At 39.5% G+C, this 26,771-nt stretch overlaps 1 protein-coding gene across 3 annotated transcripts in view; it reads right to left on the minus strand.

Moving 5' to 3' along the window:
* LOC109935053 (von Willebrand factor D and EGF domain-containing protein-like) overlaps nucleotides 1–26,771 on the minus strand; it is a 196,979-nt gene that overhangs the window by 35,870 nt on the left and 134,338 nt on the right. For all 3 annotated transcript variants that reach the window (XM_048616980.1, XM_048616988.1, XM_048616973.1), the window contains 5 exons: nucleotides 22,586–22,700; nucleotides 21,615–21,865; nucleotides 18,840–19,059; nucleotides 17,648–17,791; nucleotides 17,138–17,347 (listed from right to left, as the gene is read on the minus strand). In XM_048616980.1, the coding sequence (XP_048472937.1) occupies nucleotides 17,138–17,347; nucleotides 17,648–17,791; nucleotides 18,840–19,059; nucleotides 21,615–21,865; nucleotides 22,586–22,700 (940 nt within the window). The remainder of the gene's footprint in view (nucleotides 1–17,137; nucleotides 17,348–17,647; nucleotides 17,792–18,839; nucleotides 19,060–21,614; nucleotides 21,866–22,585; nucleotides 22,701–26,771) is intronic.

Genomic DNA, 26,771 nt, shown 5'->3' on the forward strand with positions numbered 1-26,771 from the left:
CCTCACTTGCTCAAAAGAAAGTGAGACACCAGATCAGGCTCTTGAGAGGAAGGTCTGCATGTATTATTCCAATCAGGAAGCTTAAAGGGCAGGAGTCCACTGAAAACAGATTCCTGGAGTCCTGCCCAGCAAGAGCTACTGGCCAGAGATTGATAGCTGTCAAACTCAGCAGTGGCAAAAAAAGCTGTGGCTGCTCCCTGAAGAACATCCAAAATCACAAGGATCCAAGTGACAGATAAATGCTTTATGGGGGTGAGGTGGGGTGTGCCTTCTGGAATCAGGGTCATGGTGAGAAGGGACAGGGGGCTTTCAGTGTTCACTCTGTGCTGTATGTCCAGTCCTATGATCATGCAGAAACTAATGTAAATCATTGAAGAATCTGCAAACTGAGCAATGACCCACTCTGCTTTATCAGTCATGCGGGCTACCTCTTATTTGTCCTGCTGGGATTGGGGATAATTGCAAGACGAGTTGTAATATGTTTCATCTGGCAGATTCATCACCTGAGTCTCATTCTATCCTGAGCCTCTCAGCCTTGATTCTCTTAGCAGAAGATTTTGGGATATTGGACCTGTACATACAAAAATGTGCTGACTTAATTGTCAGCTCCTTGGCCTGTGAGCCTGAAGTTGTTCTATTTCGCTGAAACTGTCATTTCTAGTAATCCCTCTTACAGCCTAATAGTGGCCATATATCATCAAATGGAAAAGGTAATGGGAAGGCCTCTATCGGAGCTGCCTTCATAAGGACTAGTGTGGCAGATTAACCTGGATGAATGTTTGGGCTTTTTCTTGTTACTGTTGTAGTGTTCTGATTCTCTGCTTTTACTCTCCAGAGTAATGCTAGCTCATAGATAGACTTCAAAGTCTTCCAAAGTAGTTTCCTGCCCTTCAGAGTATTTCCACTAGGTAAACTAAGTTTTTCCTGTCTTAGGAGTCTTCTCTTTCTCCTGCATCTTCTTCGGTCTTGACTTCTCTTCAAAGTGTTCCCACTTTTTTTTCAGATGGACCTTTAAAACCTTCTGAGGTCTGGATGTGCCTTCAGATGCTTCCCTTTTTAGCAATGTCCCTTGGATTTTATTTTGATTTCAGATCTTGACTATGGTGATTTCTCCTCTAGCTATATGTATAGCTAGGATAGGTCCTCATCTGTCAATGTTGTCACCTTCCCTCCTCCATGCTCCCCGTTCCACCATACTCACCCTCATAACCCTATGCTCTCTTCGTGTCAACGTATGCCCTCTGCCTCCATGACCCTTCACACTACACCTCCCCATGCCACTTCCATCGCCAGTCAACTAGTGTCCAGCATAGGAAGACCACGGGAGCCATGTAGAGCGAGGAAAGAATAACTTCTAATTGAGGTATGTTTGAACTCCACTCAAATTGCCTTGCTGAAACTGGGACTCCTGCCTGTGTGAGTCATCACTCGCCCCCTTCCTCATGCCATAAAAAAAGCCATTTGAAAGTAAGGGGCAGGATATCTGTATCCAAGTTCCACTCATATTTTTTTTTAAAGATCTGTGAAATCTGGCCCAAAATTTAAAAAAGTATTGATTCACTTAAGTTAATATATGGACGCTCTTTAATTGCTTAGTAAAATATCTTGACGTGAAAAATTTCCGAAGAAAAGGAATATAACTTAAAGGCCTCTTCTTAGGGGGCACAATTTGCAACATCTTGCAAATTCTACTTGGGGAATGACTAGTTATATGATGGAACTGATTTGGCTGAAATAAATCCTAAAAGACCCCATAAAAACATGAACATAAATGGTTTGGGGCAGAGCTGTCTTTCAAAACTCATTGGTTGAAATAATTCAGACAATTCCACATGGATTGTACTGATGTAACTCGTGAAAATCACAACATTCAACTCCATTGCTTTTACAATTCTCAGAGTAAAATAAATATTTAATTTGTCAACATTTTGAAAAATATGCTTAACTATATTCGAAAGAATATTGGACAGACTTAAAATTATTATAACGTTACTGCTGAAAACCAATTTCACCCCAAGTATTTAATGGTTTATATAAGCTTTGCTACATTAATGAAAGTGCTTGTTTTTCCTGATCCCCAAATTTACACTTTTTCATTTAAAAAGTAAATCCTTCCATATTGAATCCAACCACATTCAATTCCTGAGCCAAGCCGTGCAAATCTATTCCCATTACAATATGAAACTGTTTTGCAAACAAAGTACGATCCAAGTTATGATTTAAACATAATGTGAATCAGCACGATTATTTTTGAACTCTCCTGAGCAATTTCTACACTTAAGCATATGGTCCTGGTCACAAGGGTAAATTCCAGTTTGTAATCCTTTCAGTGCTTATGATATCTGTTACTAGCCACAAATTATCAACTTAAAAAGTATTTTAATTATGACTGCACCCGAGATGAGACTTTCATCTTTCTTCACTTTGCATGAATGATCTAAATTTCAACATTATAATTTCAGGTGTACAACATGTAGAAGATTTTAAAACAATTTAAAAAGTCACATTCAGGGTGAAATTCTGTACACAAATGTTTGAGAAAATATGGGGTGTTTCTGCGAACTGCAACGTTCATTGTAGAACTGGGTTGTACTACAAAATCAAGATGAGCATTAGGAATAACATAAGATATTGATTTGAGATGTTAAATTACTATGGGATATGGAAAGATAGTTATTTTTAAAATTCTTATGATGTAAGCTTCGTAGGAAAGACTGGTATTCAATCCAAATTTCTAGCTGCTGAGGCTTGACATAAGCGATTTGCAAGCTAGAGCAGTTAGTTCTGTAAAAGCCGAGCTTGGAACTTTCATTGTATATAGGTCTGACGGGGTATAGATAGAAGATTTCTTTTGCTGGAAGACATTAGTGAACAAGTTGGATTTTGCATGACAATTGGATAGGTTCATCAGCAATTTTACTAATACTGATGCTTTTTTTATTGCTACATCTTTTTTGACCTGAAATCAAGTTTTCAAACTGCCGTGCTAGGACTTGCACTTACTCTCTAATTAATGTATATTCCTAACTAATCTTGTAACAATATTCCAAAACTACAATCCTCATGGATTACAAAGATACAGTTATCATGGCTAACAAAACGATAATGTAGAACTGAATCAGAGATAGTAGGAACTGCAGATGCTGGATAATGTAGAACTTATGGGTCTAATGTCTGAATCCTGCTGCTACATTCATAGCATTGGATTTTCTGAGGAGTTCTGAATTTAAAAGTCCAGAACCTCAGCCACTTTGACGGAGGCTGTCAACCTGCAAGTACAAAGCCATTATGAGGATGGGGTTCCAGGAAGGTAGGGGGCTGGGTACCAGCTGGGCAGCTTGTCAGCTAAGTGAAGAGGTATTTAGGGTAGGTCAAGGAGGAGAAATCCGGTCTGGCAGGGGCCAGGGAGGCTGGGTTTTGGGTTGACCAGAGGGAGGATCTGGAGCAGGGAAATGGAGGGCAAGGAAAAAGGAGTCAGTTTTGGAGTAGGTAAAGGAGAATCAAGTCTGGAGAGGGAGAAGGGAAGAGGTCAGGTCCAGAGCAAGTGGAAAATGGTACTGGGGCTGGGTCAGGGGATGTAATTGGTCTGGGAGGTGGAGACAGATATGTTTGAGGTAAGTGTGGGGTCAATTGAATAGCCATTCAGAAGTTGGATAGTTGTTCAGCAGTTAGACTATGTATTTGAAAGTCAACTTTTCCAGAGTCACTATTTAGTTAATTTCATTGGAACACGCTGAATGCTGTTATTTAAATGGAAGCTTTTCGAAGGTTCCAAAAGGAGGAGTAGAGGAATAGTCCAGTGGAATTTTCAATTTCCTGGGAAATTTCTCTAGAAGCTGTTACATTGGGGATTTTTCAGGGTCCCCACGTCCACCTCCTATTTACATTGGAATAACACTGTCTGGCCATTGGAAAATCTGTTTAATGTTTAACTGCAGCAAACAATGGTTTATTTAAGAAGGATTGTGTCAAAAACACAACCATTCAATTGGAAAGGACATCATTCCCAAGATTCGGAACTGAGTCAGAGTATTTTAATAATCAATTCAAGTGATCCCTTCCTGCAGCAGTGCAACAGGAGTGCTGGGAAGAATATTGGGGTAGTACTTTCTTCCTCTAAGTGTTGGGAGACACAGTCATAGTGTCATACAGCACGGAAACAAACCCTTCGATCCAACCAGTCCATGCCAAATATAATCCCAAACTAAACTAGTCCCACCTGCCTGCTCCTAGCCCAAATCCCTCCAACTCTTTCCTGTTTGTGTACTTATCCAAATGTCTTTTAAATGTCATTATTGTACCCACATCCACCACTTCCTCAAGAAGTTTATTCCACCCTCTATGTAAAAAATTTGCCCCTCATGTCTTTTAAATCTCTCTCCTCTCACCTTAAAAATATACCCCCTAATCTCCAGGGAAAAGACAACTACTATTGATCCTATCTATACCCCTCGTTAATTAATTTATAAACTTCTATAAGGTGGCCTCTCAACCAACTGAGCTCCAGTGAAAGAAGTCCCAGCCTATAGTTTTTTTATACCTCAAACTTTCCATACCCGGCAACATTCTGGCAAATCTCTTCTGAATCCTCTCCAGCTTAATAATATCCTTCTTATAACTGGGAGATCAGAACTGGACACAGTATTGCAGAAACAGCCTCACCAATCCTTTCAATTCAAACAGGAAAATAAAATTTAAAAAAAAATCCTGAACAAGGGGAATATTTGTATAGGCCTGTAATCATAGACATATTCAATTTTGTGTGATCACCTTAGTTCTTTGAGGCCATACCTTTGTCTGGAACCCATCTCTCAACAGGCATCAAAAACTGGTACGCCTAAGGATGGCCTGCAGGGTGGAGTTGCTTGTGTAGCTCAAGAATCGCCATACTTATGGAACATATTTTTATGTGTTTTAACGTGTTATGACACATTAATCCCACCACAATCCTGAGCCATTTGTTGAACTGCAGCTCTTTGATGATAGGGGTGGGCTCCAGTCAGCTTCCCACCACACAAAGGAAATCCTCAGCTCCAGCTGATGGAAATGAAGTAGGACTGCAGTGGAATGTCTGATACAATGTTTTGAGGAGTAGGACTAACTTGATTTTAGCATTCCTAAAGGTTACAAGCAGGGATGATGATGATAGCATGTTGGACATAATCTACATACATTTATCAAAGCTTTTCAAAAAAAAAAATTCATGTGAGACACTGATCAAAAAATTAAAACTCATGGGATCCAAGTGTAAGTGGCAAGTTATATTCAAAACTGAGTCAGTTGTAGCAAGCAAAAGGTAACTGTCAAAGTTTTATTTTGTAACTGGAATCAATACAGCTCAGTACAAGTCCCCTTGCTGTTTGTGGTACATCTATTTCATCTTAATTGTAGGGGTTTGATTAAGGCATTTGTAAATGGTTTAAAAATTTGCCATGTTGTTGATAGTGAGGAAAGAAGCCATAAAAAGGAGGAAGATTTTAAGGTGGGCAGAAAAGTGGCAAATGAAATTCAGTCTAGGGAGGTGTGAGCCAATAGATATGGGTTGGGTGGTCAAAGCAAGGTGATAACAGAAAGAAAATGCAACATTCTAAGGTGGTTAGTCAAGTTAATCTTTACCACAAAAGTAGTGGGAAGCAGCAATCATATAAGTCATGATCTTGTCAAATGATGGAGAAAGCTTGCAAAAGAGAAAGCACCAAATAACTTACTCCAGGTTCTAATTCATGTATTTGTAAGCATAGAAGAACAGCGAGCCTTCGAGTTTCTGTCTGCAGATCTCTCAAGAGATGTGAAACTATGGCCAAGAAAGCATACAGGATACATTTTGTAATTGATCAAGGCATAGAGTATAAGGGTAGGGAGATTATCCTTGAATTGTAGAAACAGTAGTCAGACGTCAGCTAAAGTATTACGTATACACTGGTCGCCATATTACAGGGACACTGTGATTGCATTGGAAAGGGTACAGAGGAGATTTATAATGACATTTCCAAGAATGGATAATTTTAAGTGTGAGGTAAGTTTCAATAAATTGGATTGTTTTATTGGGGTAAAAATTAGGGGGAAGCCAAGGGACAGTAGACGAGGAGAACCTATTTCCCTGAACAGAGTAGTCATTAACCATGTGACATTAAGTAACAGAATTGGTAGAAGGATTATAAGGAAGCTGTGAAATGTGTCTTTTAAAGAATAGTGGGGGTCTGAAACACTCAGACTGAAAAGGTGATAAAGCTACTCACTCATTGCATTTAAAAAATTAGCTATGTTCACTTGAGATGTTGTAACCTCTAGGACTGCAGAAATGAATGAGAAAGTGGGATTAGGCTCTTTTTCAGCTGGCATGAACACAAGAGACTGAAGGATCTCCTGTTGTTGTCAATATATCTATGGGTGGAATCTTACATGGGTCTGGGTGACGTGGTATATGGTGAGATGTCTCAAGACACCAAAATATTACTTGTAACATCAGTCTTCTGACAAGTTCAAAGGCTGATTTTTCCCTCAGGATTTTGAAGGAAAAGTGCCAACTGTGAGCTGCACCTATGAGGAGGAAGGTGCCGTTTATCATGAAGCGGTGTCTTCACTATTCACCCATACAGACTGTCGCAATTAGCTCAACACTGTAATTATACTAAGGATCTTGAATTTCTGTGTTATATAAATTGGGTGACTGATGGGTGTTGGGTAAGTGTTGGGTAACTAGGGTACAAGATACTGTGTATGTAAATTAATTTTTAGCATGTTGTAAAAAATTGAATGAAAGTGGAGAATTGCGCAGTGTTTAAAAAACAGATTAGCAGTTTTAATCACTTTGAGAATCCTGTAAATAAGATGTTGCTTTGCTCTGTTAACATTACACGTTACAAGAAACCATTACTAGTAAACGGGAAACAGATAACTTCATATAGCTTCAATCACAGCAACTACCCTCATTAGTAAATCACCTCACCAGACAAATCAGTTTTTGTGCATGTGTGGCCATTGCCAGTGAATCCTGCTGGGCTACATCTATGGCCAAATTCTGGTGATCTGTGGTCAAAGCACTGCATTCTGGCAAAACAAGGCTTGCTAGCACAACCACGAGTGAAGCTAGGAATATGAACTGAAGAGAGAAAACAGAACTTTGCAATTAGCAAAAAAAAAGACACCTTGGGGACAAAGTTTACTAAATGATGTGTGCATGTAGCTGGAATGAATACAATACACTGACGAGACTAGAGTCTGTGAGCAATTAAGTAATCTACCACCTGAAGGCAAACTGAAGTAAGCTTTTTTTATGGTTTAAAAATAAGCACTTTACCCACCTGTGGTTCTGAGTCTCTAAGATTATATCTTTTCATTAACACATTTCCTTGTCACACATTGTGGTAATTATCTGACAAATTCAGAATACTGGTTGAGTTTAGTTATTACATATTAGTTGAAGTCAGTGTGACAAAATGTCAACTACTGAAAGAAGATAAATCTGGCATGCTGTGCTTCTTTAGTTATTGATATTGTTTAAAGATACATCAAACAATGCTTCGGTTCTGATGGCATTACTTTTAAAATCAGAAACAGCAGTGAATAACGACCTCAAATTACCAAGTGGGTTGAAATTAACCTGTTCTGAGGAAGGGTCACGGGACCCGAAACGTTAACTCTGTTTTTTCCTTCACAGATGCTGCCAGACCTGCTGAGCTTTTCCAGCAACTTTGTTTTTGTGGGTTGAAATTAATCCTGGCTGGTAATACAAAGTGGCTGGTACTTTGGGACTCAGGTACTCATTGCAGTCACTGTCTCATGTTTAGCTCCATATGAAGATAGATTTATAACTGGTGCCTGAAGTGCTATTACATATAGGCTCGATGGTGGCTATTCCATCAGTTATAAGATCATTTGGAAAAAAAAAATGAAAAATATTAGCTTGATCGTACGCACTTGCTCCTTGGCAGGCCGTATAAAATCTAATGTGCCAAATTCAGGGCTATGGAAAATGGTAAAGAACCTTATGAAAAGCTGATGCAAAGCATATATAGATTGTCAAAATAGACAGAAATAGGAACTGTAGGAAATATAATAAAACATTTTGGAAACATGGTCCTGTTCTTTTTCTGGGGATTAAGGAAATTCACACCAAAGGTGATGAACATGAAACTTCTAGAGAATCGAACCTCTATCATTTAGGAACATAAGAAATAACATAACCCATGCAGCCCTTCAAGTCTGCACTGCTATTCAATGGGATTTTATGTGATCTTCTACAACAGCTGCAACTCACTGCAATGTTCCTCCATATTCATAAAACTATCAATCTTGGACTTAAATATACTTCAGTCATCAAGTGTTATTGAACATTTACAGCTCTGTGGGGCAGAAGAGTCTAAAGGTTCATACTCCTTTGTGTTTACCATCTCAGTTCTAAATAATTCAGCCCTTATTCTGAGCCTGTGGTGCTATTTTGAAGATTCTCCAGGCAGGGGCAGCATCTATCTTGTCAAGTTCCTCAAGAATGTTATGCATTTCAATGAGATCACCTCACATTCTTCTAAGAGCTAGAGAATATAGGTTTGTCCATTCAAAATGAGGATAATTCCCTCATCCCAGGAATCAGTCTGGTAAATGTGATTGCATTCCCTTGGAGGTAAGTACATCCTTCCTTTCATAAGGGACCAATCTCTACATAATACTTCAGGTTTGTTCTCATCAAGGGCCTATACAAACACAGTAAGACTCTTACTCTTGTAATCTAACACCATTGTGATAAAACCTGCACACCACTTGATTTTCAAATCGCCTGCTAAACCGGAATGTTAGCTTTCTGTAATTTGGCCAGATGATAGCACAGTGGATAGTTACTAATCCTGTAATCCAAATACCCAGGTACTGTTTTATTTGAAATGTGCCACAGTAGGTCGTGCAATTTGAATTCAATAAAGATCTGGAATTAAAAGTTTGATGAAGAACATGAAACTATAGTCAATTGTTGTAAAAATCATTCACAATGCCCTTTACAGAAGGAAAACTGCTGTCTTTACCTGGTCTGGCCTACATATAGACTCCAGACCCACAGTAATGTGGTTGATTCTGAACTGGCTCAGTACGCAACTCAGTTGTATCAACTACTAGAACGTTCCAAAAAAGAAACCTTAAGTCTCAAAAAAATGAAATTAGATCGAATGGACTCCTGACATTGACTAAGGCATTGTCAGCATTGCAAAGTTGTCCTTAGGGCCAATGATGGGGCTGGTGCTAAAATTGGGAGAGCTGTCTCACAGAAGAGTCAAGCAACAGTCTGACACAGTCATACTAACAGAATTATACATTACAGACACTGTTCCAGACACCACAATCATCTTCCCAGGACATGCCCTGTCCCACCAGCATGTCAAACTCAGCAGAAATGGCAGCACAGTGGTATACAGTCTCAAGTATGTCTCCCTGGTAATCCTCAACACTGACCTCAGAGCCCATGAGGTCTCATGACATCAGTTCAGACATGGATAAGGAAACCTCCTGGTGGTCACCAAGTACCAAAATCCCAGTTCAGCTGATGAATCAGTACTCATTCCTGGAAGAAGTGCTGTATATAGTTGGGCACATTATGTACACTGGGTTGTCTTTATTGTAACTTGGCACCACTCCTGACTAACCTGGTTGTGTCTGAAAGAACATCGCTCCTAGACTTGGACTGTGGCAGGTAATGAGGGAATCAAGAGAGAAAAACTTATTTGACGTCATCCTTGGCAAACTGCCTGGGGAAAATGCATCTTTCCATGACAGTATAGTAAGCATGACCACCACACAGTCCTTGGGAGACAAAATCCTGCCTTCACACGGAATACCCTCAACTGTGTTACTTGACATTATCACTGTATTAATCTGATAAAGAATGAACTCAAAACCAGACATCTATGGAGGCACTGTGGGCTATTAGGAACAGGAAAATCATACTGCAATACAATCTGAACCTCATGGTCCATATCCTAGACTCTACCATTACTACCAAGCCAGGGAATCAACCCTGGTTCAATGGAGAGTGCAGGAAGGTGTGCCAGGAGGAGCACCAGGCATACCTAAAAATGAGATACCAATCTGATGAAGCTACAAAATAGGACTACTTGCCTGCTAAACAGCATAAGCAGCAAGTAACAGACAAAGCTAAGTGATCCCACAACCAATAGACCGGATCTAAGCTCTGCAGTTGTGCCAAATCCAGTCATGAATTGTAGTAGATAATTAAAAAAAACTCACTGGAGGAGGTGGCTCCACAACTATCCCCAGCCTCAAATGATGGGGAAGCTCAGTATATCATTACCAAAGGCTGAATCATTTGCAACAATCTTCAGCCTGAAATGCCAAGTGAATGATCCAGCGATCACCAGCATCTCAGATGTCAGTCTTCAAGTAATTTTATTCACTCCCCGTCATATCTAGAAGGCACTGGATACGGCAAAGACTATGCACCCGACAATATTCCAGCAGTGGTACTAAAACACTTGTGCTCCAGAATTTGCCACACCCCTAACCAAGCTGTTTCAGTATAACTACAACACTGATATTTAACCAACAATGTGGAAAATTGTCCTCGTATGTCCTATACACAAAAAGCAAGACAGATCCAACCCGGCCAATTATTGCCCCATCAGGCTATTTTCAATTATCAGTAAAGTCTTAGAAGGTATCATCAACAGCATTACTAAACAGCACTTACTTAACAATAACCCACTCACTGGAACTCAGTTTGGGTTCCATCAGCACCATACAGCTTCTGACCTCATTAAAGCCTTGTTGCAAACATGGACAAACCAGCTGACTTCCAGAGGTGAGGTGAGAGTGACTGCCCTTGAAAAAAAAAGGCCACATTTAACTGAGTGTGGCACCAAAGAACACAAGCAACAATGGGGTCAATAGGAATCAGGGAAAACTCTCCACTGGTTGGAGTTGTGCCTGGCACAAAGGAAGATGATTGTGGTTGTTGGAGGTCAGTCATCTCAGCTTCAGGGTAGTATCCTAGGCCCACCAGCTTCAAATGACCTTAGTCAGTGTTCACTTGGTGTTCCAAGTGAGCAATTAGGCAGAGGCCATGTTAGTAACGTTAAGGATTGGGGTGGGTGACTGCAAGTGAGGGAAGGTTTTGCAGGCAACTGAGATAGTGACTGAGCATCAGCCTTGATGGGAGGTGGGTAAGGTAGCAGAGATTAAGTGAGTGTGGAGTATCGGAGTGAAGATGGTGGCATTAACGTTGACGGAGTGGAGAAGATCATTAACCTTCTTCCGACATTGCTGTGCCTTTCTCCAGAAATCTGAGACTGCACTGACCTGGGGGACAACCTTGGACCAGGCTGGCATGGCATGGTCATAGCCAATTTTTTGATTGGCTGTGTCAATTTCAGAGAGTGTCATGGAATGTTTTTCTTGGTGATCTCTAGTGAGTTTTCTCATGCAATTTTTGGGTGCTCATCTCACCTGTACCATGCTTCCAATCTTCATTCTTGCATTATCTTGAGACGTGCTCGTCACTGCTAGGACGTTCTCAATTTCCCACTGCTAGCACCATACCTAAGAACTAACGGTAAATGAGGCGATATCCTGCAAGCTAGGAATTGGATATCACAGTTCCAGTGTGTAAATAATTACTCCAGAGACAGCTAATAGAGGAGGATTAGCATGCTAGTTTGCTGACAGTGATTTGGAGATCCCGTGGACAGGATGATGGAAAAAGAGGACTATCCTTGTTTCTCTGGACTACAGGAGGAGATTACAGCACCAGCTGCCAGCCTGGTCTGAAGTTGCAGTATGGGTTAGTACAATGACCACAGTCTGGAATTCCAACCTGCAATGCAGAAGGATGATAATGTCCTTCTGTACTCTGCAAGGTCAAATGTCGACATCTTCTCACTGCTACTTTACACTCACAATCTGCCAACGTACTCATCATTCACCAGGTGCTTCGGGACTGCCACGCCTCCTGTTGCATGCAGCATCTTTCCTTAATTGCTCTGATCCACCTTATCTCCACAGACTACAAACTCATCTGCTGTCTGTACTTATTACTCACTCACTTGTGACACATCAGCATCTAACTCAATCCCTGCCCTTGTCTAATTCCAGGACAAAACTGCTCATAAGAGGGAAAAGAGAGCCAAGACAGGTGGTGAGGCGCTCAACATCAGTCTGCTCATCTCTTATAAGAAGGGATTCCTTCTGTTCGCTGGAGAGGACCATGATGGGTCATGTGGTGTTACAAAGACCTCCACGGTCATCAATCAAATAAGATTCATTCTTAACATGCTTAAGCTTCCAACCCTATTGCATAATCCATTCTCTCCCGTGCTCTGAGAATATGAGTAGCATGAACACAATCTCTGTCCTAAAGAAACCAGCCCATGTGGACATCATCTCTCCCTCCACCTCTGTGGAAGATGCTGCAGATCCCTCAGCGGAAGCACTGGCAAGGTTGTCTCCTGCACCTTCCACCATCTCAGATACTAACATCTTGTTTGATGGAGCCAGATTAGAGGTACAAACACATTCTATTGAGAACATCACTGGCATATCTCTGCAGTGGGCCAAGGAAGAAATACCCCAGGTAGCCAGCACTCAGAGGACTGCTGAACAGGCAACACCTCAGATCCAGGTAGCAGAGCACCCCATGGTGTTGATCATTGTCAAAATGTACAAAACAACACAGGCAGTAGGCAGGTTTGTCAGAGGTCTCAATAAACTAGATCAAGGGTGAGAGGATTTCAGCAATGCCAATTTTACCATGTTGGCTCTGGCATGTGCGCATCTGGTAGTCTCCAAGAAGATGGGTGCTCTCCATTTTATACTACAGTAGACATTTTATCACTGCAAATGAGTGTATGTCTACAAAAATGAAAGGCTATTACAATGGTGATGTTTCATTCATGTGACCTCAGTAAATTTCTTCTATCTCTGCCTCCCACTACATCGAAGCATTGTCTCGATTTTTCTACCCGGAAGTGGATTACAATGGATGCTTGCTCTCCAGTTGGCCTTGTTTGTTTGAAAGATCTGGGCAGTCATCCCTAGTGCCTTTGGATTCAGAGGGTCCAGGCCTGGTGAGAGTTTCCTGCTCAAATGCAAGCTTAATCTCCTCAACTTGAACTGCTGAAGGCTTTGAGATGATAATCAGGAACAAAAAGGGAGGGCCAAGCACCTTTGGAATGTCCTGATGATGATGATTCTGGAGGTCCTCTGTGGGTACCTGCTGGCAGCATGACATCTCTCCAAGAGGAAAGGGCATCTGGTGTAAGATCAGAGTCCTGCGTCTCCCACTCAGCTTGCTATTGATGTTGAACACCCATGGTTACAGCAATAAAGTGCAGATTCTTGCTCATATGTGACTGATAGAATGCTCTGGACCAGATTTTCCATGTCCTGCCACCAACCTGCCCATTGAGAAAGCCTATAACATATGTGTCATAGTCAGCATGCTACTTTAATCTTGGTGGACTCCTGCAGCCTTAGATCCAATGTATTAACTGCCTCTGACAAACCTGCTAGTGCTTTTGTGCCTGTTTGTACATTCTGGCAAAGTTGTTAATGGCCGAGAATATAGAATTATCTTCTGCCTAGTGTTCAGCAGATCTTTGGCAGTCCCTGAAACATCAGAAACATCCATTTGTGTTTACTCTGTCTATTCCTGTTATAGTTTTATTGGAAGCATCCCCAATGAGTGAATAGAAAATGTAGGCGGCAGGAAGGACTTTTTTTTTTAAAGGAGGATTGAAGTGGGTGAGAGCTGTTGAGTAGGTAGGTTGCTTGCAATAGTGAGAATTAAAGCCATGAGCCATGGCAAGATGTGTGTATAATGTTGAGTTAGAGTCAGTGGTGGCCCTGTGAGTATGCAGTAAAGAAAGTAGGATGGTGTTTACACTTGTACTGTACAGAAGATGAATGATTTCCTTTCTGCACAGCTGGATGTTCTACTTCACCTGGGATACAGCACTGACCTGGACTGTAAATTATGTCCAGAATAGCTCAGTTTCTTGTGATGGTGAGCTGGACAGAGGATTACCCTAGTCTCTACCAAGACTTTCTAAGTTCCTGTTCACAAAGCAGGAAGTGAGCATTCCTTCCCTCTGAGGCATTTCCTAAATATAGAGACTTGTTCAACAGTGAGAAAGGTCCTTCTTGGCTTGCAGTGTCTGAAGTGGTGAGCAGGTGACCTTTAAATATGCTACAAGAGGTGTGTACTTTGGAAAGTCACAGCAATGTTAAGCACTTCCATTCTCCAGCTGAGCAATTCCCTAGGAAAGGTGGCCAAGAGCCTGCCGGCATAATTGATGCGGTGAATTGCAGAAGCTTGAAGGGGAAATGTTGCTCTGAGTCATAGTTGATCAGACACCATGAACCCCACTCATCAAGACACTTTAAATGAAAATCAGAAAATTTCACCTATTGTTTCTTTTTAAAGTCCAATAGTAATTAAAATCGGAAGGAACGAAACTTCACATTCGTAAATGGTCTGGAGTTACCTGCAGGCAAGACCAAATAAGGATGGCAGATTTATTTTCCTAAAGGACATTAGTGAACTGGGTGGTTTTTGCAACAACCTATGGTAGCTTCAGGCTCAACATACTGATATTAGTTTTCAATGACAGACCTTTAAAAAAGAAACCAATTACTGCATCTTTTTAAATTCCAGAATACTGGCATGGCTGGAGGGTTTGAGCTACAGGGAAAAGCTGAATAAACTGGGGCTATTTTCCCTGGAGAATGGGCGGCTGAGGGGTGACCTTATAGAACTGTATAAGGTCATCAGGGGCAATGGATAGGGTAAAAAGATAAGGTCTTTTCCCTGGGGTGGGGAGAGTCCAGATCTAGAGGGCATAGGCTTAAGTTGAGATGGGAAATATTTAAAAGGGACCTAAGGGGCAACTTTTTCACTCAGAGGGGGGTGCAAGTATGGAATGAGCTGCCAGAGGAAGTGGTGGAGGCTGGTACAATTACAACAGTTAAAAGGCATCTGAATGGGTATATGAACAGGAAGGGTTTAGAGAGATATGGGCCAAATGCTGAAAAATGGGGCTAGATTTATTTAGGATATCTGGTCAGCATGGACGAGTTGGACCAAAGGGTCTGGTTCCATGGTGTACATCTCTTGACTCTATGACTCCAGCAGCTGCCATTGTGGGATTTGAACCTATGACCCCAAAAGCATTAACCTATGTTAATGGACTACAAGTTCACTGGCATTACACAATGTCACCATTTCTCTCCAAGACCTATTATAACATCAAATATTATCTTAGGCTGCAACAGATAAGCCTCAACTATTTCTGGCAAGTTCAGTGAGTTTTATTAATTTATGTATTGTGGCATCTATGGCTGGGCTAGCATTTATTGACCATCCCTACTTGTTCCGGAGAAGATGGTGATGAGTTGCCTTTTTGAACTGCTGCATTTGGGTAAACTCACATTGTTCTAAGGGATAAGTTTGACCCAGCAACACTGAAGGAATGGAGAGATATTTCCAAGTCAGGATAGTGAGTGAGTATCCAGCACGAAGTATTGAAATGTCATACCATCATGTGCATTTCAATGTTGACTCTGTGGGTGAGGTTATCATGACAATGCTTCTGGACTCGATGTGCCGAAGGCTTTTTCTACACTATGAATCTGTGGAGGAACAGGGCATTGCTGACAGCAACTTTCTTATTTCTGAGCATGTGCAGTCACTAGGAGATGCTGCCTTACTGATACTTGAGCACAGTTGGCTTTGCTTATTTTTAATGACAAATCTAGGCCATAATATTATCCATTTGGAAAGGCCTAAAACTTCTAATATTCATTCCCTTTTGGTTAATTCTTAAAGACTTTGCTAAATCTCAGTCATATAGTTGTTACAAAATCCATTTTCAGTCTATATCCAATTATACCAGAGAACCCAGCATTCTCTGATAATGTAACATTCAGAGCACATTTTATTTCTACTGTTGTTAGGTGGCCATATTCAAATCCTCTCAGTGATAGGGGTGGGGTCTATTGCAAGCTTTGCAATAAGTCTGTCAGAAAAGTTCTGGCTTCACTGAAGAATAGTTGAAATAATTATAAACAGGGATTAATAATCAGTAAGTACGAGAAGGAGTAATGGCGGAATCCAAATGAGCAACATGGATTCTGTGTAAGGAACTGTATTTAATGCCAAGAGCAGTTAGATATCTCTGCGTTGTTAGATTTCAGGCCTGGTTTTAGGAGTTATTAAGCAGCTCAGCGTGGCAGTCAGGGCTTTGGAAAAATCCTGTAAGTTATGATGGCTCACAAGATGCCAAATGCCACTAATACATCAGTACAACTGACAGTGGGTATTAAAACAAAAACAATATTTGCTTCATATAACTAACCAAGACTAAAGACTGCAGACATAGGAGCAGAAGTATGCCATTCTGCCCAACGAGTTTGCTCTGCCAATGAAATCATGGCTGATCTGATAATCATCAACTCAAATTTCCTCAGGGAAAACTCAGGGACAGATGAAGTGGGTGAAAAGCTGGGGTTGTGCCTGTGAATAAGTAATGGAGTGTGGCTTTTGGAGTCCAGGGAAATGTGGATTCAAGACAGGATGAAGAACAATGACAACAGAACCAATTGGTCGGGTAGTCCAAAGGGATTTTAAGGCTGTATTGGCAAAAGTGAAGAATTGTAATCCTTTGTGAAGTTAAATGAGATTGGATAACACACTGTGCCATTAACATTTGGATGGAATTGCTGAAAAATCACTGTGTGGTGTGGGATCTGACTTGACACATTTGCTGTTTGATGTGTGCTGTGAGGTATCGAATCACATTACCTTATCCATGTTTAGCATGCTAAATATCGGTGTTATAAATAAGTTTTAAATGTATTGTAGATTGTATTACTGTTCTAACTTGTAGAGTGCAGTCTTATTGTTTGTTCTAAACTGTGGAATCTGTTGGATTTATTCTCTCAGTAAGTTCACTGAATCTCTGACTTCGTCAATTTTAAAAACCAAATGTTACTGGTTCCTAACAGACTATAAAAATAATTTGGTGATCTCATCCAAGACTATAACAAAGTTTCCAGTCTGATCTGGAATCATAGCAATGGCAAATAATTTTCATGCTCACTTTGGGTATCATGCAGTAATAACATTTGGATTATTACTTGCCAGGGCCAGAGCTGGTGATGAAAAAGCTCCGTTGATCCTCATTTCTTTGCTTTACTGGGTCTGTGATCTTATTTACATCAGTTATGTAATATTCACCATCTTCTTCTTGTATCTTCTCATCATCTTCATCAGCCTCAGATGTATAAGTTCCATCAAATATCTCAGTTGCTGCATTAGTTGTTGGAGGCCCATCAGCAGTTCTACTTTCATCTAGATCCAAAGATAAGTCAACTATTAAACAAATCATTTTGCATCTATGCATGAAGACTAAATGATGAAAACTGTGGTGGGATAGAATAACTTTTGAGAATGAAGCATTGCAAAGTTTCCCTAGCTTGTAAATTATGAGCCATTTTTACTTTTATATCGTTTGTCACTCACAAAGCAGAAAAAAACACCCTCAAAATTGTAGCTGAAACACAGCTGAAAAATACCCAAAGGTTGGATTTATCCATAATCAGGCTGAATTATAAACAACGGAAAACATGACAAGCAAAAGAAGATACATACATTTCACTTCACACTCTTTCCCATTTCCTTCCATTTCAGGTGGACACAAACCACATCTATAGGAGCCAAAAGTATTAAAGCAAGATACTGTTGGAATGCATGGATTAGCTTCACATTCATTAATATCCACTCGACAATCAGCACCTGAGGGAAGAAGAAACTAACTTTCACATTGCTAATGGTATTCTAACTCCTGAAATATAGCATATGGAATATTTAAATATCAGCAATGACAATATACCACAAGATACTGCACTTGTTCCTCAACATCTTTTCTCTGCAGAAGGTATCCTGATTCAGCTCATGGATGCTGGGAACCTTTCAGGTTTTCGCTCCAGTATGAGTTTAACACTGATATTTCATTGTGTATTATACCAGGCGTGGCATGGCTGTTGAACTGGATCCTATACTCAAAGTTCAAGTACACTTTGAACTGGGAGTACTGCATAATAAGACATAGTTACAGAGACAATCTTCACCTTTCTGCCCAAAAGTTTCCTCTCTTAGACGTTGCAACAAATTTTTTTAACATGTGCAGAAAATAAATCAGCCATCCAAAATCAAGAAATTAGTTTCAATCAAAGATGCCACAAAGACATCAAGTTGCAGGAAAGGAAATATCATATTATAATTATAATTAAGGAATTTTGTTTGATAATGCTCCAATGAAGCATCTTGGGATGCTTTGTTAAATTGAAGGCCCTGTATAACTGCACATTTTTGACATAGAAAACTGTCCATTCATTAAGTAACCATATAATTGCTCTTTTAATATTCTTCAGTTACCTGACAGTATGTCACTGACCTGGTTACTTTTAAGGTTGGTTGCTGGAAAAATGTAGATAAGACTATCAGATTTTCTTTATTTGATGCTCATAGGACTTTTAAAGGTTATCAATGGATGAAGTAAATGATCACACAAACTTATTATTAGTTTTCAAATGGATTGATTGACTAAGGAACAACTAAAGCTATCTAAAATTAATAACTGGTGCACTGAGAAGGTGAACCAATCTCACTGCTCCCTCAACACTAAATAGCTACTTACCCAAAATTTTATTGAACTTGGAATTTCTATTGTTTCACAGTTAATTGAAATTTGTTACATGAAATGCAGTATACAAATTGAAAATAGGAAAGACAATTGTAGAATAAATACCCAACATTGCAACAGTTTACATAAATTACTTACCTTGAAAGCCTTCTTGACATTTACATGAATAACTATTTATTTCATCCACACAGCTACCAAAGCCACATGGATTGGATTTGCAGTCATCAATATTCACTTCGCAGTAACTTCCTTCAAAACCAAGAGCACACATACAAAGATACTCTCCACTTCCTGGAGGAAAATTTATGTTTGTAACACAGGAACCCCCATTCAAGCAGTTGCATGGCTTTACAGTGACCTATTCAAAAAAATGGATATAGTATTATATTTCACATGCTGATAAAAGATAGAAGCATTCATGTGGCAGTGTGTGTGGAAGGTAAGGGCACATAGTTCTCAAGTTAACTGGGTTAGAGGGTAGGATATAGTTGAACTAGGGTATGTAGATAACATTATAAAATGCCTTTGTTCACATTTTAGTGGAAACCGTCCACATTAAATTTGTAATTATTCTCTCCTCTATGTCATGGCACTTGAACATTTTTATAGTTTGTTAAAATTTTAACTAAATAGGAATTTATAGTTTAGAAAGTTGACTGCAAGAGCGCACAAATGTAAATATTTCAATATACTTTCATCAATTTCCTACTGCTTTTCAAAAGCAGTGATTAAGTGAAAGACTAGTAAGACAGAAGGAAGTATTTTGATTTTTTTCTTGAAATTGATCTTGCTTGTGATAGTTTTGAGGTGATTAAACATACTGACTAGTAGTGGTTAACAAAAGCGGAGCTTTTTACGCTTATTTTAACCTTAACCTTCTGCTTATTTGAAGAACATTTAAATTCCAAGATTATTCTACTAGACAAACTGCCAGCTGTGCAAATGTAAAGAGAAAATTCATTTGTCATGCAAGATCAAAATTTCTTTGTTTTCATTACCAAATAACTGTTATTAAAAGAGAACTAGCTGGAGACTGGAATACTGAAGATGTCACCTGTCATCAGTACAGATTTTCAACTTCTGAATATTCAGATACTGAGAGTGGGTGGAAAGTACTTTTCCTAAAATAGTTAAGAATTCAAATCACATTGATGTGGAAATAAATCTGGCAAAAAGAGAGTTTGGATTTCATCTCAAATTAGGACCAGGTTTGGACTTGGAACATATTCCAGAAACATTAAGACCACTTCCTTCCTTTGTTTCAATAGCAACTTGTTGGTAGGTCATTGTGGTTTGTGTTTCTGTGGAAATTAAGACCATCCTGTCACTTCCTTCATGACCTCTGCAACAACCTTTCAGCCTTAATAAATTACTCTTATTTAAGTAATTTCTTTTTAAATGGAGCCGGATTGTGTCAGCAATACATTTTTCAATGTATCTTCAAGATATACGTGACAATAAATAAATCATCATCATAAATCATCAACCTGCAGGGTTATAACATTTTCAGAACACACTTTATATTAAAGATTGACAAAATCTTTGTAAGGCAATTGTTATTGACTAGAATCTGATAATTTCTGTAAAATGAGAGTGCCATCATTAAATATGATTACATTAGTAATACCTAGCAAGCTAGTTTTAAATCTTTTGTGTTTCACGAATATTTTATTGCCAGCAATCAAATATTCTTAAAATCAAGCTTTTAAAATGCTGAGGCATACTAGCTTCAAATGTGATACACAATATGGTAGAAATAAGCTGCTTGTGGGTTGAAATTGGGCTGCCTGAGAAATACATGAGCATTTAGGTGGCATGATATTCCATACTAAAAAGAGAAGCTATTCTGTAGAAGAACAAATGAGTTGGTACCTTTGTTAAGAAAACAAAGACATTTCATATGAACATGCTGCAAATGATCCGTAACAGAAATGAGTTTCATCTGGCAATAAACTGGTAGGGCAATAAGGCTGTAAGGCAATAATGCACCCAGTGGAAACAGCATATGTTATTTAATATCAGAAAAATATCTCTTCTAAATTAGAGTAAGCAGAATTTGTGAAACCTTTATTTTTCTTTATTTTTTTTTCAAGTGCAAATGAAAAATATTTCTTTTTAATCTTGTTTCCATTCTTTGATATCCTTTAACCACCTGACAAATTGTAGTCGGAAAGACAAGCAACTTAACTCTGCCAAATTTTTCCATTCTCAGAAGATGTTCAGGATTCCACTGATTTTTGCTAAGCTCAGCACCACACAATATTCATGTGGTTAAAATAAATAATGCTGAAGTGTGGGAATTGGTAACGATAGAACTCGGATATAAATTACTACTTTTACTATCATAAATCCCGATACTACTCCTCCTGCTTTAACAGCTTGGACACCTTTTTCAGTTTAACTTCTCTGTCAAATGTTAAAATTAGATTACTTGCATCTAAAATATACATTACATAGATATATATTAGTGTAAGTATTGACCAAATTCAAGTCCCACATTTAAAATATAGATAGTGTTGCAATTATTTTACTCAAGGAACAAAAATAGTTTCTGTCAAAATATTGATTAAAATACTGATTGCTGCTGAAAAGTTTCACATGCAGTGAGAGATCTTTCTTCAGCAAATGACTTTAATACTTCAAAGTCAACATATGGTATTGTATTACATAATGGCAATGTTTACTTTTGCCTCCAAAAGTGAACTCGAGTGATGTTTTCTCATGTTATATTTGACCCTGGAGCTGGTAGAGTGCCAGAATTTGCTAAATATCCCATTCCTCATCACTGATATTCCTTATTTTGACAGAAATTCAGTCCTCTTTAGAAAAGTTCACAATTGGAAGTGTTCATTTCTGCCTCATGTAAACAATACTGCAGAAACAGTTACACTTGTTCTATGTAATGTCCATTACCTCTACTGACACTTTGGTCTCAGCATTACAGTCATCTGTCACAGAAAAAGAGAACGTCTGTGGCTCCTGTAAAGAAACCTTCCATATAAGAAGTCCTGCAGGAGAAAGGTTAGCACCCTTGGGTCCAGCATTAATGTTAAAAACAACAGCGGATCCTTCTGGGTCAGAAGCCAAGAACTGGTACACAAAATTTTCCCCAGTAAAAGTCTGAAGTTTTTCTTGCGAATGTTGAAATATTGGAGGTTGGTTATCTGAAAAATAATTATCATGTTACTTCATATAAAAACAAGAACAGTCAATAATTGGTACAGAATAGATTTGAACTTTCAAATGATAGAGTGGACTGAACAGTTTCCGGATCATGGCATTATGAGGCTGATCTATTTGCAGGGCCTGGTCACATTCCCTCTTCCCAAACTATGTGTCTTGAACAGTTATCTACAGAAGCTAGTTGACTCTCAGTTGACACAATATTGATCAAGGTTTGGTGTGAGACCCAGCAGAAAGAGATAACATAGGGAAGAGTGGAGTAAGATAATCTTAGTCGAGTGGAATTAGTGATTTGAATCATATTTATAGGTATGCACTTTTTCCTCAGAGCAGAGTAAGTGCTATTAATTTTTACAACAAAATCTGGCCCAAAAGCTTTGATTTTACATCACATGTAAATAATCAAGGTGCCACTTTCTGCTATAGCACTCAGCACTAAACACTCCTGGCCTATGTTTATATATTTTACTAAAATTCACAGGATCTGTTACCAGGTTTTCCTGTTGCTGGGCTCCACACAATGAGTAAAATTCATGTATAGTGTAATTGTTATAATAAATATATACAAACATATGAACCAGGGGTAGCCACTGAGACGTGGTGATGTCCGATATCATGTAACTATTGTAGAAAGTGGGCAAATTAAGGTTCTGATATATTTTAACAAATGGCTATAAATTATGCAATATGAATGAACTTACTTTCGTTAACAGACCACTCAAAATTTGATTTTTCTGGTCTGCATAAAAGGCAAGGACTAGTTGGATTTGGATCCCCTGCGCCATAACAAAGCCCATCAATATTGCATGTTTTTTCCTGAGGGGAAAAAAAAAGTTATAATTGAATTTCAAAGACATATGTGAAAAAATGAGGCTGCGATAAGCCAATCTGAATAACGGATACGTAAAAAAATATACCACGAAGTTGGGTACATATATTACCGACTGCAACAGATACTCACTTGCTTGGGACACCTCCCACCTGCACTCTTAGCAATAGCTGTGCCATCTACTTTCATCTTCCATAATACCTGCCTCCCTTATTGCATGAGGAAACCAATCCACAGTAGGACAGAAACAGTAAAGACAGGTGGTGTGCTGCCTGTCACTTGGCTCCTCATCCCTTTTGAGCAGAGGGTCCTGACTCTGACCGCTTTGAGAAGGCCCTGGACTGGCGTCAGAGCTTGCATTTACTGTTCTGGGCATCCCGAAACAAAGGCTGTCCCACTTAACTGGGCTGAGGACTGCTGACGACCTCAAGAGCTTCTTGGCTTGTGTCTGCCCTAAATGGCTCAGCAGGACAACAGTGATATGAGATAAAAACTGAAAGAACTGCGGCTGCTGTAGATCAGGAACAAAGACAGAAATTGCTGGAAAAGCTCAGCAGGTCTGGCAGCATCTGTGAAGGAAAAAATCAGAGTTAACGTTTCGGGTCTGATGACCCTTCCTCAGAACAGTTCCGAGGAAGGGTCACCGGACCCGAAACGTTATCCAATTTTTCCTTCACAGATGCTGCCGGACCTGCTCAGCTTTTCCAACAACTTCTGTTTTTGTTCCTGAATAGTGATATGAGCCTGGTATCTCTCCCTGGTGGGGGAAATGTGCAAATAAACAAAGCAAAGGCAAGGCAGGGAAGTTCTGAGCGTTCAGTTAGTTTCAGACTGAGTGAGCTCTAAGAGAGTCAGTGAAGAGCCCAGAGATGCAGTCTGGACCAATCCAGGAGCTGGGTACCTGCCCCCGTACATACAGTGTCCTTAATGCAGCATTACAAAGATAATTTCCAATGCAGCAGTGTAAGGTGGGTTAGAGATGTGTCATGTGGGTTCACAGAGGCTGACCTATGTCAGATGCCAACATCTTTGGATGTGTGTCACATATGGTTGGTGCCCATGAACCATCTTCAAGATGTTCGTACCTGGTGTCCAACGTGGAGGTCTTTTAGAGCAATCCTCCAGTTGAATCTGCCCAGAACCCACTTGGGTTTCCATGTTGAGTTTTCTTAACATTTAGTTTGTTTGATGGGTTTGATAAAATTGCAACCTGTGCGGAGGTGAGCTGTTAACAAGGCACTTGTGCAATAATGAGCATCAACTGGGGATCATGGCTGCCTAGTAAGAATCCTGACATGCTGCTTATGAAAAGCATAAATGATGTAGGGATACTGCCACTACATTTAGATTTGGAGGCATGGGCTCAATCCCACCTGCTCCAGAAGTGTGCAATAATATCTCCGAACAGATTAATTAGAAAGTATCTACAAGATGACCTCAATGTTGAGGTGGGTCTCGCAGAACGCCTTGTCCGATTTTGTCACATGTATCACCATAACCCATGTTACTCTCACAAATTTCTGCCCTATGCCCTGATACAATTCCATGAGCCAGGTGATTAAGCAAATAACTGCAGCCTTGATTTTATATATTTTTTTTAAAACTTGCAGAGATATATTATCTATCATCCATGACAAATAAACACATAATTAGGTGCAGGAGGATGTCCTTCAGCCTCTTGAGCCAGTTCTACCATTCCTCCAATTTCAACAGCTAGTTTCAGAATTTTCCTACATATAGTTACAGTGGATCGCAGTTAATGCCTTCCATGAACAATTTGACAGCCAATTAGAATGCAATTAACACTGAGGACTGTAAAGCTTGCCTTGCCTCTATAATTATACTGAAGGTATGATGGGTCATTAAGTATGTTCAGAAATGACCAATTTTTTCACTCGAAAAACACTATTTAGAATACTTAAAAGCAAGTCAAAAATTCTGAAATGCTGGTGTTAATTCTGCTCTAACAACAATTAAATTTTATTTGCATGTTTTATTAATGGGAGGGTATAATATCTTACATCTGTAATTGCCACGATTCCCCTTTGGGTGGTGATGTAAGTTGGTAATTTGAATTATTCAGAAGTATTGCCAAAGATTAATTTCTTTGTTCAAATTTAAGATATATCAATTTGACTTTTGGATTATTCCATTCCAATTTATATTCATGATTAAATGGTGAACAGATTAGAAAAGAAAACATCAGAACTTGCCTTAACCAGGTATGTTGTAATATGCGTATTACTGTCCCTTGTCCTAATCAATATCCTGGGGAGGCAATTTAAACAAAGTGATAACAATCTAAGAAAAGCTCTGCAAATGTAAGCAAAGTGCCAAGAAACTACAAGAGCTTCCTCACAATGCCACTTAAACATCTTACGCCTATAGCTTATAATGCCCCTTCACACAGCAGCCAGTTAACTTGTTAAGGAGTACAGTGAATCTATATCACCATGTGTTCAGGATGTTAGTTCTGAATGGGGCCTTGTGAAAAACTACATCCGAACATATACCTGACTCTTCGTTTTTATTTCATATTGTGATGACATCATTTCTGGAAGTTGGATTGTTTTAAAAAGAGAAGCCGATGGATGTGTGCTACTGCTGTGAGAAGTCATCTTCAAAAATTATCAAGTTATCATGGAACAGTGAGCTAAATACAGAATTGCTCAGAATACATTGTGACTGCAGATCCCTGCTATGTTCATGTAAAGATGTTTACATTTTTGAGTTTAAGACAGAAAGGGTAACCATATTTAAAGGCCTTTAGCTTTGTTTTCAGTTCAGATCTGAAAATATCTGAGTTGAACTCAGAAGCAAGTTTCTCTTCTAATGAGAAAGAGTTTTTCAGTTCAGCTCAATGAATGCCAGTTGGCCCAGCAGAATTGTTTCCTTTGTGAAATGTCGAGGCTAAGAGAGTTGGGCTAGAAATTTGCAAGTTATTGGAAGTGACAAAGTTTAGGCTCTCCGATTTGTGAAGAGTTCATGTCAGTAGACTCGAATGTCGCCACAATCCACAGGAAAGAACATGGAAGTAGTTAGTTAAGAGTAAACTGAAGAATTGAGGTAGGGCTGTAATTTTGCTGGGACTCGAGTTTTGTAACAGATGGTGTTGGGAAACAGGGCATAACTCTGCTTTGATATCTGTGTTAGGATCATTTTAATTTCATGTAGCTTGGTTTATTTTCTGTCTTTTGTATAATAAACCTACATTCTGCTGTTAAAACCATCTACAGCATCATGTGAATATATTTTATGTTTTAACCACCATGTTAACCAAAACCAAAATACGATCTATCAAACCAGGTTTCATTCAGGGTTCTGACTTGTCCAGTAGTACCATTGGCTGGGATCATAACATGTATTTCGGTTAATGTCACTATCTCTATGTTATTCATCTATGCACTTTGGTTTGTCTATGCACTATTTATCTTAAAACTTCAAATCACAGCCCAATTTTGTATGGAGTCATGACAAATTAGGGGAGCACGGTGGCTCAGTGGTTAGCACTGCTGCCTCGCAGCGCCAGGGTCCCAGGTTCAATTCCACCCTCGGGTGACTGTCCTGTGTGGAGTTTGCGCATTCTCCCCGTGTCTGCGTGGGTTTCCTCCCACAGTCCAAAGATTTGCAGATTAGGGTGGATTAGCCTTGCTAAATTGTCCCGTAGTGTCCAGGGATATGCAGGTTAGGTGGGTTATAAGGGAATGGTTCTAGGTGGGATGTCTGAAGGTCAGTGTGGACTTGCTGGGCTGAAGGGCCTGTTTCCACACTGTAGGGATTCTATGAAATCAGGAAGCCTTTAGAATGATGAGCATGATCTGATTCTGGGATTCAAATGCTCACTGCTATTTTCAGCAATTTTGCCACTCTAACAATAAGGTTATGGATGATGGCCACACACGTTGGTCTCCGGCCCTTGTTGGTTTAATTGCAGGAGGGGGTGACTATTTCAACCACCTTCCCCCCTCAAATTTTGATGGAGCCAAGACAGTGCTATTAATAATATTTCACAGTTTCTTAGGAGTTGGGAATCCCAAAGAAATACTGGTCTTGACTCG

The sequence above is a fragment of the Rhincodon typus genome, chromosome 2, assembly GCF_021869965.1.
Source record: "Rhincodon typus isolate 14 chromosome 2, sRhiTyp1.1, whole genome shotgun sequence".
NCBI lineage: Eukaryota > Metazoa > Chordata > Chondrichthyes > Orectolobiformes > Rhincodontidae > Rhincodon > Rhincodon typus.